This window comes from Hyla sarda, chromosome 3, assembly GCF_029499605.1.
Source record: "Hyla sarda isolate aHylSar1 chromosome 3, aHylSar1.hap1, whole genome shotgun sequence".
Lineage (NCBI taxonomy): Eukaryota > Metazoa > Chordata > Amphibia > Anura > Hylidae > Hyla > Hyla sarda.
In genome coordinates this window covers 280159285-280174274 of record NC_079191.1, presented here as the reverse complement: position 1 = coordinate 280174274, position 14990 = coordinate 280159285, and the positions used below count along the sequence as shown (strand labels likewise).

Genomic DNA, 14990 nt, shown 5'->3' with positions numbered 1-14990 from the left:
TACTTTCTGACACCAGTTGATTATAAAAAAAAAAAAAAATCCAGCAGAGTACCGCTTTAAATAGGCACTGTCAGATTCAAAAACTTTGTTGTACATCTTGGAAAACATTAACCTTTCTAATATACTCCATAAGAAAATTGTATTTCCTTTTTATAGAAATCATGGCTTATAAAATCATGGCTTTGTCCAAACTGAAGCACAGGCATGGACAAAGTCCAGTAAATGAGGGTGTGCTACAACTCCTCTGTGCTCTCTCTTGTCTGATAGCACTCCTCTGTGCTCTCTCCTGTCTGATAGTACTCCTCTGTACTCTCTCCTGTCTGATAGCACTCCTCTGTGCTCTCTCCTGTCTGATAGTACTCCTCTGTTCTCTCTCCTGTCTGATAGGATTCCTCTGTGCTCTCTCCTGTCTGATAGCACTCCTCTGTGCTCTCTCCTGTCTGATAGCACTCCTCTGTGCTCTCTCCTGTCTGATAGTACACCTCTTTGCTCTCTCCTGTCCGATAGGACTCCTCTGTGCTCTCTCCTGTCTGTTAGTACTCCTCTGTGCTCACTCCTGTCTGATAGAACTCTTATGTGCTCTCTCCTGTCTGATAGTACTCCTCTGTGCTCTCTCCTGTCTGATGGGACTCCTCTGTGCTCTCTCCTGTCTTATGGTACACCTCTGTGCTCTCTCCTGTCTGATAGTACTCCTCTGTGCTCTCTCCTGTCTGATAGTACTCTTATGTGCTCTCTCCTGTCTGATAGTACTCATCTGTGCTCTCTCCTGTCTGATAGTACTCCTCTGTGCTCTCTCCTGTCTGATAGGACTCCTCTGTGCTCTCTCCTGTCTGATAGGACTCCTCTGTGCTCTCTCCTGTCTGATAGGACTCCTTTGTGCTGTCTCCTGTCTGATAGTACTCCTCTGTACTCTCTTCTGTCTGATAGTACTCCTCTGTGCTCTCTCCTGTCTGATAGTACTCCTCTGTCCTGTCTCCTGTCTGACAGGACTCCTCTGTGCTCTCTCCTGTTTGATAGGACTCCTCTGTGCTCTCTCCTGACCTATCAAACACAGAGGAGTGCTAGCCCACCCTCACTTACTGGACTTTGTCTATGCCTGTGCTTCAGCTTGGACAAAGCCATGATTTTATAAGCCATGATTTCTATAAAAAGGAAATAACATTTTCTTATGAAGTATATTAAAAAGGTTAATGTTTTGCCAAGATGTACAATATATAAAAAGTTTTTGTATCTGACAGTGCCCATTTAAAGGCTGAGAACAAAAAAAATAAAAAGTGACATAACTGTTTGGTTAATATAAAATATAATGCTAATAAATACAGGAATGTACAGAACCTCTTCCCAGCATTGTGTTCTAAACTATTATTCTGCGCTAGCAATAGCATGAAAATATCATTTGGCATACTTGCTGCCTTGGATATGTTGAGTGGGTTAAAGTAAAAAAAATATATAAAAAAAGAAAAAGAACTACATGTTTTACCTGACAATTAAAAGATTACATGAAGAGCAAAGTCAACTCGACATCATATAAGATTTCTATTACAGCTCCTATCGATTTCAAGGACGTCAATGCAAATCCTGGCTTCAATTAATAAAAGCATCCCTAGACCAGTGGCATCAAATGGAAGTCATTTTCTCTGCAAATGAATGTATGTGAACACTAGCTATCAGGACTTCATCAATATTTAATGTAGATACGGATGGAGAGGGCCACCGGGGAGACTGTGGGCCTTTACATTATTGATAAACTTGAAACTGACCCACTGAAAGGACCGTAAAAGCATACTTTTCTTTGAATACCTTGCTAGTGTACAGCTTGTGTCATCTTTGTTTTTAAGGCTGTCCACATCAGCACAAACAGTGCAGACGATAGCAGGGCAACAGCAATCTGTCGCTGAGACTTATGACTGTGCTACCCTCTCAGTGCAGACAGATTGTCATTGTTTGTAGTCTATATATCACAAACAGCCTCATGTACTAATGTCTCATTTTTCTACGTATAAGACTCTATTCAGAATAATTTTAATTGCATAACTTTAGGAGCATTAAATGCCCTTGATTTTACTTGTGTCAGTCTCATTGTAAGGTTATATTAGTAAAACCATATGAACACTAGAGGCTTTTAGTAGCAATGGGAGGTTGAAAAATATGAGACGAATGAAGTCATCTTGAGGGGGGGCTTAGGCCTAGAACAGGCAGCATTACAGCAATGACGCCAAGACACAAGGACAGTGTAGACCCTATCAGTGACTGGATCAAAGCTATCTACATATAGTGCACACTACAATAGAATAAATGTTCTGGGCGAAACGTGAACAGACCGATTACTATATACTAGTTGCGTGCACCTGTAGGCCAGGTCCATAGAATAGTTTGGTATCAACTAAAGTGCTGGCTGACTTATTCTTTGTCTGTATTGCACATATGGGGGAGTGGCTACCTCCATGTTGGCCTTGCACCCCACCCACCTCTATCAGGTGTGTATATAAGGTGTCTTGGATGTTCCAGACCCTGCCATGCTTACTGAATTGTTCACACAGAGGCATATTCACAGTGTAGGGTCCGTCCCAATGAGGCCATCTTATCGCGGTGGGACGGTCCAAGCTATTTGACCGCCGGCGGAGACAAATTTGCGAGCTAAGTGCCTCACTATTTCATAGTTTCACATTTGCATCTATTACACCATAGCTGTATAGCTCTCCATGTTTTAACTGCATTTTCATGTTTCACCTATATCCTTGTGCTGACAGTGTGCTGCTGCATTCTTCTGTTGCTGTATATCTAGCCTAGTAGCGTGCACCTGTAGGCCAGGTCCATAAAATAGTTTGGTATCAACTAAAGTGCTGGCTGACTTATTCTTTGTCTGTATTGCACATACGGGGGAGTGGCTACCTCCATGTTGGCCTTGCACCCCACCCACCTCTATCAGGTGTGTATATAAGGTGTCTTGGATGTTCCAGACCCTGCCATGCTTAGTGAATTGTTCACACAGAGGCATATTCACAGTGTAGGGTCCGTCCCAATGAGGCCACCTTATAGCGGTGGGACGGTCCAAGCTATTTGACCGCCGGCGGAGACAAATTTGCGAGCTAAGTGCCTCACTATTTCATAGTTTCACATTTGCATCTATTACACCATAGCTGTATAGCTCTCCATGTTTTAACTGCATTTCCTTGTGCTGGCAGTGTGCTGCTGCATTCTTCTGTTGCTGTATATATATATATATATATATATATATATATATATATATATATGCCCTACAATGCCGTGCCAGTAACACGAGAATGCTAGAAACAGGACTGCACTTTTTAACCATACAGCAACCACTGCCAACATCATACAATGTTCAAATAAGAGAGTTATAGGTACCTTTAGTTTTGAAAGCAAAATTGCACAGTTTGCACACATAAGGGCGTACATCTGTATGGGTGCGGATATGCTTCTTCAGCATGCTTGGTTTCTTACAACGTATACCACATTCTTCACATATGTACTTTCCACGACCCCTCCCTCGCACATATACATAGTCTTCATTGGATTTAAACCTGCAAGTTACCAAACAGTACAAATGATTAATTGACATCACTATGAGACAGTACCTCTATATTCTTTCATGCCTTCCACATATGGGTCATTAGATCCATGGTTGGGCGCTCCTTTTATTTTTCTCATTCATTGAGAATCCACTCCTAGCTGTGGCTCAGTAACATGCATCTAAACTGCATGCATTTTCCCACAAAAAGTTTACCAGCATTTTTTAAAATAATTTTTGTGTGAGAAGATGTTTAGTCAGATACAATAGATCAGATATGCACCACAAATGTACCATTTTTGGTTTTGGTATTTTTGCTGCATTTTTTGTTTATTTTTGTTCTGCATGATCTGGTAAAAGGAATTTTGTTCTTGTGTTTTTCTTATAGGATCTAAATAACTCCAAAAAGCACTGCTTGTTTTAGAGGTGAACAAAATGTTTGTAACACATGGAATTTTTCATAAGCATTTAAAAAAAACACTGCAAATATAGATTGTGTGTTTGTGTGTGTGTAGAAGCTTTTCAACTGTGTGAGACTAGACGTTGTATAATTCACATGCTGTATATGGTCAATAAATTGTCAGTATATTAAGCCATAACTCGGAATAGGTTTACAATAAAGAAAAACCTGCAAATATTTTCATTATAGTTTTTCCTTGTGTTTGTTCCACTCCTGGTTTTGGCTAAAAAAAAAAACTAACCAAAATATTATGTGTGCACACAGCCTTACACATTTTGAGACAAATTTAAGTGTACCTGTCAGATCCCACAAAGATCCCACCCAGTACCTAATCTTGACCATGTACATCTAATTTTTATGCCTCTATCACCTATATTTATTATAAATATACATCTCTTCATTAGCTCACAGTGTTAGAAATCCTCTCACGGGAAGTGGTGTGTCCCTCCCTTGTGGTGGTGGGAGGTGATTGGTATGCCTCTCATGCAGCATTGTCCTTGAGTCATGTCTTGTCCATGACTCATGGACAAGCCTCATGCTGCTGCAGGACTGGTTAGTGTCCAAGTAGGTATAGGGACCCCTAAGTGGTGGGATTTTAAGGAGCCATTTTCTTTATTAAAAACTAAAAGAAAATGTAAACAACCATATTACAAAAGGTCTTTAATTTTCATCAGTAACAACTTATAAAACGTTTTCGGATCTGACAGTGCCCATTTAACCCACCTATATGTTACGAACTGATATTTAGGCTAGGATGGAGTGAATTGAGCTGTAATAAAAATATGTAATATTTTAACTAATGGGGTTCTTCATTTTGGGTTACTAGCAATAGAAGTGCTTTTCCAGAACAGTTACATTAGGTTGTATATTTGTTTCTAGATGGATTATGTGCTACATATGTATATTTTTTAGATGGATTATAGCAAGACACATTTACTACTACTTTTGCAGCTTTCACTGAACATTAAAAAAAAAGAAGAGTGAAGAATTCAGAAATTCTGGTATAAATTCTCAAACAAAACATTACATCATAATAAATAAAAATATTGTACATTGCATTTAGGTTATTGTTCTTATGGAATTGGTATCACTACAGCCGACAGCCTATTTTAAATAGCACAAAAATTGTCCTTTTCTTTGTAAGTAAATGAATGTTATCTTACCCTCCTTCAAATATTTTAATCCTCATAGGTTCTGTTTGTTTAGCTGAAATATCTTTCTCTCCATGACTTTCTCCCTTTGTCCTCTCTTTGCTGTTTCCAGCGGTCTTCTTTTCAAGTTTACTGGTAACCAGTAGGGATGGCTCAGGTTTCATCTAAGTCATAAAAATAAATAACAGGAAAGTTGCTGTATTTGCTCTAAACTAAGTATATGCATCTCCTTTAACTCTTTCAGGGAAGACCATAACATAATGCACAATGTATGCATTTCGTATGTGCTAGCGCATGCATTGACTCTCCATTGAAAACTGTATGCCAAAAGATGCATCAGGTTGTGTCCGTTTTGCATCCTGTATGGTTCTGTCAGTTTTTTTCCCGTACCCAAAACCGTAGCCTACCACGGTTTTTGGTCCGGGTGAAAAACCATATTGAAAAGTATAGTTTTTTTTTTTAACATCGGAGTCAATGGGAACCGAACAGAACCTTATGTGCATATCGTTCCATCCGGTTTTCACATACGGTTTTTGACTTTGCACAGTTTTTATAATGGAATTTTAATCAAACAAGTGAAATTTTAGTCATAATGGAGTGAAAAGTTAAAAACTGTATACATTTTTTTTCTTAAAAAACGGATGCAACCGGACATCATTTTTCAAACCGGAAAAAAATTTGTACACACGTTTTCATACAGATTAGTCAGGTTTTGAGGAATCCGTTTTTTTTAAATCAAAATACTGACACTTGAACTGTATTGCAAAAATGTGGTGTGAATCCAGCCTTATAAGTCAAAGGTACTAGGTACTTACCGCATAAAAGGTATGTATCAGTATTTTGGCAAAATCCATTGTGAAAAGCATATGCAATGTATGCCCATGTGTTTTAATTGGAATAGATGCTGCATGTCACTTATTCTATGCATATTCTGGTATGTGCTTTAAAGATACAAGATGCCAAACAGCCCCACTGAATGGGGCTTATCGGTATCCTTGACTGTAAATGCTGCCCAACGTACCAAAATGTGTGGCAAAAATCCCAGATACCCTCAGAATTTCTGCCAATACTGCACCGAGTATTTTTTCATTCTGGAGAACTATACCATGTAAACATTACCCTAAGGGTAAAGCTACACATGAAGGTACACCTGCAGTGTTTCTGCATCAAAATCCGCAGCAGAAAATCTGTGCCAATTCTTGCAGATTTGTCACTTTGGTTTAAAAGATGTCAATGTATCCATAGTTGAGGATTTGCTGTAGACCCATAGCATTTTCATCCATAGAACAGCATAAACATTTCTATTTTTGCTTGAAACCCATTTTTAACTCATAGGGAGGAATTTAATCCTAAGTATCCTTGAGTAAAATGCACCAAAACACAGAACATTTTTATTCTAAAAAAGCACCATTGTCCTTAGGCTGTGTGTAGTATTGCAGCTTAGTTTCATTGAGGCTGTAATACCACACATAACCTGAGGACAGTGGTGGTGCTGTTTTTGGAAGAAATTAGCTATCCTTGGATAAACCCTTTCATAAATTTGATAAATGTCTCTTAATAAATCTAGCACACTTCTTTATTGTCTAGAATAACAAAGATTTGTGCCATAAGTTATGCCAATTTTGAAATGGTAAATCTCATAGTCCATAGGAGACCAAGACACCTCCAGCTGGAGCCTGCAAAGCAGCACAATTTGCAACTTTTTTATGCCAGAAAATAGTTCTGGCTTCTTTCTACTGTCGGTCGGTTTCTGTTTGTTTCTTTTCTAAACGTGAACAGATTCCAGCACATTCCCAAACATTATTTAACACTTTTTGTGTGTGGGTTAAAAAAAAAAAAAATATATATATATGTATTTTATGTTAAATTTCAGGTCTACCTAAACAATTTCACACCTGTTTTTGAGAAGAAGAAAAAGAGCCAAATATTTAAAGAAAAAGCCACAATGAGAATAAAGAAATGATATTTTATTTCTAATAATAAACATCTGGCTCTGTGTTTTCAGTTACAAAAAATTTGATGAAAAACACCACAAAAACCTAACCTAAATGTTATGTAACTGATGTAACTTTTTTGGTAAAAATAAAATAAAAAAATGAATAAATGGGAGATACGACCTCCTGAATGCATTGTGAATTAGCCCTAATACACCTTAAAACATCAGCAAACTATTCATTGGGTATTTCATTAATTAATAATCCATTTAAATGACCAACATATTATTAAATAAATATTCTACTTTATTCTTATGGTGCTTCATTCTATTCACACCATGTGTGTTGTACCTGTTCTATGTCAGGAAATTTCCCAAAGTATATGCCCAACACAGTATTATGGTCCATTCTGGATTATTTAGCTTAAATGAAAGTTGACTAAAATACATTTTATAGAAAAAATAAGATAGTTCGGCACTGCTTACTTCTGCATACCTTTAGGAGTATTAGGCTGGGTGTAGAAGAATAACTGTCTATTGTAGTTCAGTGGTGCTCAGACGTCATGCAGCAATCAACAAATCTTATCTCAGAGACAAAAAGAAACATGTCGGCGACTCACCAAATCTTCTTTCTTGGGCTTTATTTTACACACTCACACATTACAGACATGTGACGGGATGGACGGGTCCAGGGGGGGAATGGTAGGCGACAGCGGCCGTTGTTTCGCACTGGTGTTGTGCTTCGTCGGGCCTCCTGGAGGCCCGACGAAGCACAACACCAGTGCGAAACAACGGCCGCTGTCGCCTACCATTCCCCCCTGGACCCGTCCATCCCGTTACATGTCTGTAATGTGTGAGTATGTAAAATAAAGCCCAAGAGAAAAGATTTGGTGAGTCGCCGACGTGTTTCTTTTTGTCTCTGAGATTAAAATACATTTTAGGCTAGGTTTCCGCACATGTTTTTTCTGTCATTTTTTGGTTAAGTAAGAAGCGTATTCAAACAGAAATGAGAAATATAAAGGAAGGGCTTATTTTTTGTCTTTCCTCCTGGATCCACTTCTGACTTTGGTTAAAAAACTGCAGTGGCAGCATTAAAAAAAAAATTACCAGAAAAAACCTGTGTGGAAACCTAGTCTTACTGTTGCAATTGTTTGTGAATTAATGGTATTCAACATAATAATAATAATAATAATAATAATAATAATAATTGTTAGCAGATATTTCCCCAATATATTACAACGTTTAACCCACCTGTGCAAATTGCAGTTTCCATACACTTGAAGAAGTTAGTTTTCCAGCTCCAGATCTATGCATAGCAGCCATGGTGTAAATTTCACCTGTATACTTCTGCTTGGACCTCAGAAGCGCCAATGATGTTCTTGTACTAAGACCTGAAGGGTTGGGATTGCAAGAGCTAATACACCATGCAGCATAAACAGATGACTTTAGTGATTCCTGTTCTGTGTGGCTGGGTTTGGCATAGTTAAGGAAACACCAGCTGACGGTAGTAGTAGTCCGCAGGCTTGGAAATTGAAGAACCTGCTGTACTTCCTCAGTTGAAGAGGACCTCTGTGACATCTCTATTAGTAGACCTTCAGAATGTTTTTTGTTTTTGAGTGGTTCATCCTCAAGAATTTCACTTGATGTCCTCTGTGGACTTAAACTCATATCAGAAGCATTGTCCTCGTCATAAAATTCATCTGGTGACATTCGACCTTCAGGAGCATCACTGGACTTCGATTCAGATAATGTTTTTTCAACACATGATGATGTGCTTAGTGGTGAAGGTGCCTGGCTGGTTGAAGAAAAATTGTCTTTTTGCTGTAATGTGTGTCCTTGTCTTACCAACTGAGGTTTGGAGGTTCGTGACAAATTCTCTTTTAAATCAGAGTTAGTCAGTTCTACTGCACTTAGTTCTTTAACAATCTGTCCATACATCTTTTCATCTTTCACTCTTTTTTGCTGTTTTGTTTCCATGAAGAGTTCTAGACTACTTGCAGGAGAAAGCATGCGTTTGCCACCTCCAAAAGAACATGCACTATCAGAACTAGACACCAAACATAATGGGATTCTAGAATCTAAACCTAATGGCAATGTCTGTGGCACTTTCCATAAAGGATATTCTTCCAGATCTCCACAAGGTGCTAGCATTTGGGCTATGTTGAATCCTAAACCTTTCATGGATGCGCTTGTTGCCATTATTCTTTGTGATGTACTTCCGTCCCCTTTGCAGCAAATTACTATGGATGGACTATTAGTTTGAGAGTGAGTAACAAGAATTTGTGAAATGCTAGTGTACATGACACTACCATATGATGGCACATGTGTTTGAATTCTAACTGGAACAACAGGCCCTGACAAAGACTGAAGTGAGCCAGTGCTTGGAGACACAGAATGCTGTTGATCAGTTGAGGAATCACTTGAACCCCCACTGTGATCTCTCTGTAGTTTTGAAAGAATATTTTTAGATTTCTTAGAGGATGATGAAGATGACTCTAAATATGGTTGATATCCTTTTTCCATACTATGCAGATAATTCAGAGACTTGCATATAATAGGTTCTTGAGCAGTATCGAGGTAATAAGAGGATTGCAGCTCAGACTGTGGCTTGAAGTATGTGTTTTGTAAAGTTTGTAAATGATGCTGGAAATGTCTTTGCAAAGGATCGATACAGGATGGCCACAAAAGAGAAGGATGAGTTGGCATTTGAGCCATGCAAACAGATGTGTAAGGTAACTGAAATGTATTATGAACTGGTGGATACAAAATTTTCTCAGAAAGTGGAAATAAATGCTGCTGTTCTGGCAAATGTCTTTTGGCGATGTAAGAGGATGGTGGTCCTAGAGGATTTCTGAGCACATCATGGCTTGTAATGGACTGCTGTGAATAATGTGAAGTACTGGTAGTTTGGGCAGATGTACCAACTGCTAGATTTAAAGATTCATCAGGAAGATTTATGGAACCTGATAAAGAGGATGATGAAGAACGCTGCCAGGCAATCTGTGAAGCCCTACGACTTGCATAGGCTGGATCAGGCTGCTCTTGGTTCCCAAGTTGTTCTTGTTCTGGCTGAGAATTTTCAGGGAATCCACTAAAAGAAGCTTGACGAATGAGAAAACATTTTTTCCGTTCACGGGCTGGAGACAAAGTTGTAGTGATGGCACCAGGGACAGATGCATGTGTTAAATTTCCGTAGTCAAAAGATTTACTCCTTATTTCAGGAATCTCTGTTAAACTAGGACATGGTATCTGCTCCGAAGAAGACCGTCTCATTTCTTTTTGATGGTGATGGCTGGGTACAGAAAGTGAGTAAGCTCCTGGAGGAACAGTCAAAAATTCAGGTGGCCTTCCGATTTCATCCTGCTTTGATGGAACAGTAGATTTTATTATTTCTTCTCTGTCAAAAGACATTGAGAAGCTAGAACTGTGAGATAGGTTACTCTCTTGACTAGGACTGCGAGACAGACTGGTTCCTGTTGACTCAAAGCTGGATTCCCCTGATGAATTTTCCATGTCTGCCAAGCGAAGACGTTTCTTCTTTGGAGGCAATTTCTCTGCAGGTAGTTGAGACAGTGTTTCACTTCTTTGGGGCCATTGAAATTCTTCCTGTGCTTTTTCCGGCTCTTTGGCAGGAATTTCAGGTTCTTTCTCAGGTTTGTCTGGTTCCTCTGTTACTCGAATCTCAGGTACTGTAATATTGTGTTGGCGAACCAATTTAGGAGGCATGTGATATGTAGACTGTTGCTGTTGCTGAGATGGAGATGGCCTTCCTGTTGATTCGGAAATGTCTGGTGTCTGAGTCCAGTCTGGACTCATAGAAGACATTGTATTTCCACTGTCACAAGTCTCAGATGGAGAACAGGCCTTATCTGGCTGGCTGGCAAGAAGTTCTGTTGATTCAGATCTTTCAAAAGAGTTAGGTCGGCTCAAAGAGTTAGTGTGTTGTATTACTGATATTACATTACCGGGAGGTTTTCTACTGATTATATCTGCTACCTTATCAGTGTCTGAAGATGATTCATCTAATATCAAAACAGGACTTCCAATTTGCTGATGTGATCGACAAATGTCAAAACGGTCTTGTGGGCCACTGTAAACATATTCTTGCCCTGAAATGGAAAATCCAATCCTGGCAGGTTCTTGACTTGGGGATTTTGTATCAAAATCCAAAATCACAGGACTGCTTGCTGAACTGCTAGGCATAGAAATATCTTCCTCATCGCCAACACTCTTTTCTTTTCTACGCTTTCTGTTTTCAATTGTTGTTCCAAACCGAGGAGGAGAAGGTGCTGTAACATCTACAAAATACTCCCCTGGTTTCATTCCACCTATATACTGCATATCTCTGTATCCCTGTTTGTGAATTTCATAATCATCCCACCTTTTAGGATGCATTCCTGAGACATATTCATACACTGAAGCCATTTTCTTTTCTTTTGATGAGACAGTTTTTTCATGCACTGTTTTCCTACCATAGGCGACAGCAGCATTCTTTGACATTCTGGTATAGGCATCAAAATCAGAATGACCCTCCAAGACTAAAGGTAACTCAAAAGCACCTTGCCTCCTAAGGAGTCTTTGATGAGGAATACCTGTTGTACCTGGGTAAAACACATCATCAGATCCTGTCATACGTTCATCAAATGAGTGACTTCCCCTAATAGAAGTAGGAACACTTAAACTTGCACCAGAAGATGTTGGCATTGAATTGCTTCTTATAAGTGTTGATGTTTCCCCTGAAGGCTCTAAAAACACTGCTGTTTGGCCCTGCGGAATTTCAGAGTACATCTTTGATTCACTTTCAGGAGATTCACCAAAAAGGTGTGTTTTTTGCAGTTCAGATGTATGGATGCCAGATAATCTTGACTTCATACTTTTTAACTTGCTTTGCTCTAGAAACCCTTCCCTCTTTGTCATATACTGTGAAATATGCTCCTCAATCATGCTAGTATTAACAATGGATACACTGGCTTCTTGACTTTGTAGTGAAGATCTAGGGCTCAGTCTACAGTATTTCCCAAAAATGATTTCTTCATATGAGGTTGCATTTGTATTTGGAGGGCTTATATTCTGCTCTGCACTTTCTGAGCGTGAAAAATAACCAGAGTCTGTGCTTCCTTTACTATGTGGGCTCAGGAGATTAAGGGACTTCTCAGAGTCATGCCCTTTCTTTTCTGTAAGCTTTAGTGCAAGTTTTTGCCTAGCAGTATGTGGTTCATCATTTTTTCCACTTAATGATGGGTTGTGCATTAACTCAGATGTCAGATAATGTGAGGTTTCCGTATGTAGGTGGATGCCACTTTTGGGGATTATCAGTATTGGCACTTTCATTGGACCTCCTAATGACTCTTCTGAAGTATTGAAACCTGGATCTATAAGTTCCCCACTTCTAACACTCACATCCAATGGAATTTGTGAAATTGGGCTTAGTTTTTCAGAATCTTCAACTAGCAACAAAGTCTCTTCATCAGTGTCTGTACTTTGTTCCCCATCAGAATGTATTTCATTTTCTACATCAATGCAAGAAGCTTCAAGGTCTAACTTGGATACAGCAGAGTCTGTAAAAGGAACTAATCCAGCTTTAATGGCATGTGCATGTGACTTCCTGTGCTTATACAAGTTGCTTTTTGTTTTGAAGGAGAAACCACAGGGTACACATGGATAAGGACGCTCTCCTGTGTGAGATCTTATATGTTTTTTCAGCACACTTGGTTTGGCACAAGCCCGTGTACAATACGGACATATATATTTGCCAGGTTTTTTGGGCTTTTGCTCCTTTTTGTGAGTGTCTTCTGGCTGATCGATAGACTTCTGTGAATATTGGCTATATGAAGAAGCAAGTGAAAATTTCTTTCTGGAGAATTCTGCACTTTGTCCTTGAATACGAAGGAATAAGTCCTCTGAAGCAACAGACAGGCGACCATATGGATAAGCATGTCCTTCAAGGCTCTGGTGAGGCTTAGTGCTGTGCACTAGCCTCTGTTGGTGCAGAGTATGCTGGGGAAAAGAAAGTGAATGCCGGTGAGTATAAGAGCCAGAACGCTTCTGTGCATATTGCTTTCCTGACATCTGCTGGCTACTTTCATTTTGTGATCCTACTTTCAGAGTACTGTAATGCTGTACTGTTGTTGGGTTTGCAATCAGTTCAGGGTTAGGCTGTCTTTCTCCTTCGTGACTTTCATAAGTGCTCATTGTAGCAACAGCTGAATGCTCTTGTCTCCATCTGCTTGATACTTTGTCAGATTCTCCACACCTTGAGGTAGATTCATGCTCTAATATGGTGTCTCCAGAGTCCATTTTGATTAGGTTGGTCTTCAGTGCTAGCTTATTTTAATGCTATACAGCCACATGGAGTGTGACTGACTTTGCACTTTAAATCTGAGTCACTGCCATTTTTCTTTTCACCAAGTCACCAATGCGTGTACTTCCATGAAGCAGTATATATGCATTAATCAAAAGGTTCATGCATGACCAAAGGCTTCGCAAATGTGGCCTGAAATTGTTTTTCCTCAATCAAGATGAAGATAATCCAGAGAGTTTTGTCCGCCTAAAGTGCAATTCTTGTCTGTGACATAGATACACAACCTGGAAGAAAAAAAAAAGGAAATCAGAATGACAGTCTGAGAATATTTAACATGCAATATTAGATTAGGTCATCAAAAGAAAATCTGGTAGACAAGTATTTAGTTGCTTCGCTTTCTGATGAGGTGATGCTATTTTTCACTCAAAAAATGACTTTGTATATAGGATACCAAAGTAAAATCAATTTTCTATTCAAGCTGGTTATATTTTATGCTTCAGTATGGTAATAATGGCACTAGACAAAAAGTGGCATTCTTTGTGATGGAGAGAGCAAAACAGCACCACAAATGTAGCAAAATCAGACCAAGGTTGCCACAAGATCAGGTTTCCCCAGCACCCCAGGTTTCCCCAGCACCCCTTGGTTGTGGACCGAATGATGGACTGAATTACAGAAGAAGCTTTTTTTGTCAGCTTGAATTTAAAAGAAAAATCTTGGAATAAATAACTTCCCATACATTTACATTCACATTGCTTAAAAATTTGCAGCACAAGTGTCTATTCCAATTTCCTTTTTCATCCTATATCATCTATCTAAACCTTTACTAAAATTTGGTATGAATAAATGAACAAATTTTTTGTTGCTGTTAATCACAAAATATAATCACACCCGAAACATCCTTATCTTTTACGAGCACCTCAATATCTGTCTCTCCACATATGTATTGCAAGAATGTAACCCTTAGGCTAGGTTCAGACTATGGAAACTCCGGGCAGAAGATTTCCGCCCGGAGATTCTGAGTGCGGCCAGCGGTGACTGAATCAGTCGGCGCTAGGACCGTGCGGACACTGCAGTGTCCAATAGACTGCAATGTGTTCCGCGAGTATTTCCACCTGAAGAAAGAGTAACGCCATTCTTCAAGTGGAAAATTTCCAAGCGGATTTTCCGTTCACAAATTCCGCTTCACAAATTCCGAAGTGTGAATTTGTGAACGGAAACCCATTCACTACACTATACATTTTAGCAAGCGGAATTTCCAAATGCAATTTCAAAGAGGAATTGCAGGCGGAAATTCCGTAGTCTGAACCTAGCCTTACTTTCACAATCACACTACCTCTTGCCATCTCCAATTTAAAAACCATTTCCTGCATCTGTCCCTGCCTCACTTTCTATTAACCCACATATTCATCTTTTTTCCTTCTCATTCCCTTTTCTCAGTCCTGCTAACGGCTGCCCAAAAGCAAAGAATTTAAATAAATTCATCCTACATTACTCTACATACACCACACTATATGCAACCAATACTTTTCCAAAGACAACCTCCTCTGTACCATTTTTATACTCTACACACTTAGAGATTTATCAAAACCTGTCCAGAGGAACTGTTGCTCAGT

At 39.2% G+C, this 14990-nt stretch overlaps 1 protein-coding gene across 9 annotated transcripts in view; it reads right to left on the bottom strand.

The window, feature by feature from the left end:
* The window catches only part of HIVEP2 (HIVEP zinc finger 2), a 217394-nt gene that overhangs the window by 14523 nt on the left and 187881 nt on the right, over positions 1-14990 (bottom strand). For all 9 annotated transcript variants that reach the window (XM_056566751.1, XM_056566742.1, XM_056566748.1 and 6 more), the window contains 3 exons: positions 8328-13661; positions 5156-5307; positions 3370-3545 (listed from right to left, as the gene is read on the bottom strand). In XM_056566751.1, coding sequence (XP_056422726.1) covers positions 3370-3545; positions 5156-5307; positions 8328-13373 — 5374 coding nt within the window. In that variant the 5' untranslated portion in view covers positions 13374-13661. The remainder of the gene's footprint in view (positions 1-3369; positions 3546-5155; positions 5308-8327; positions 13662-14990) is intronic.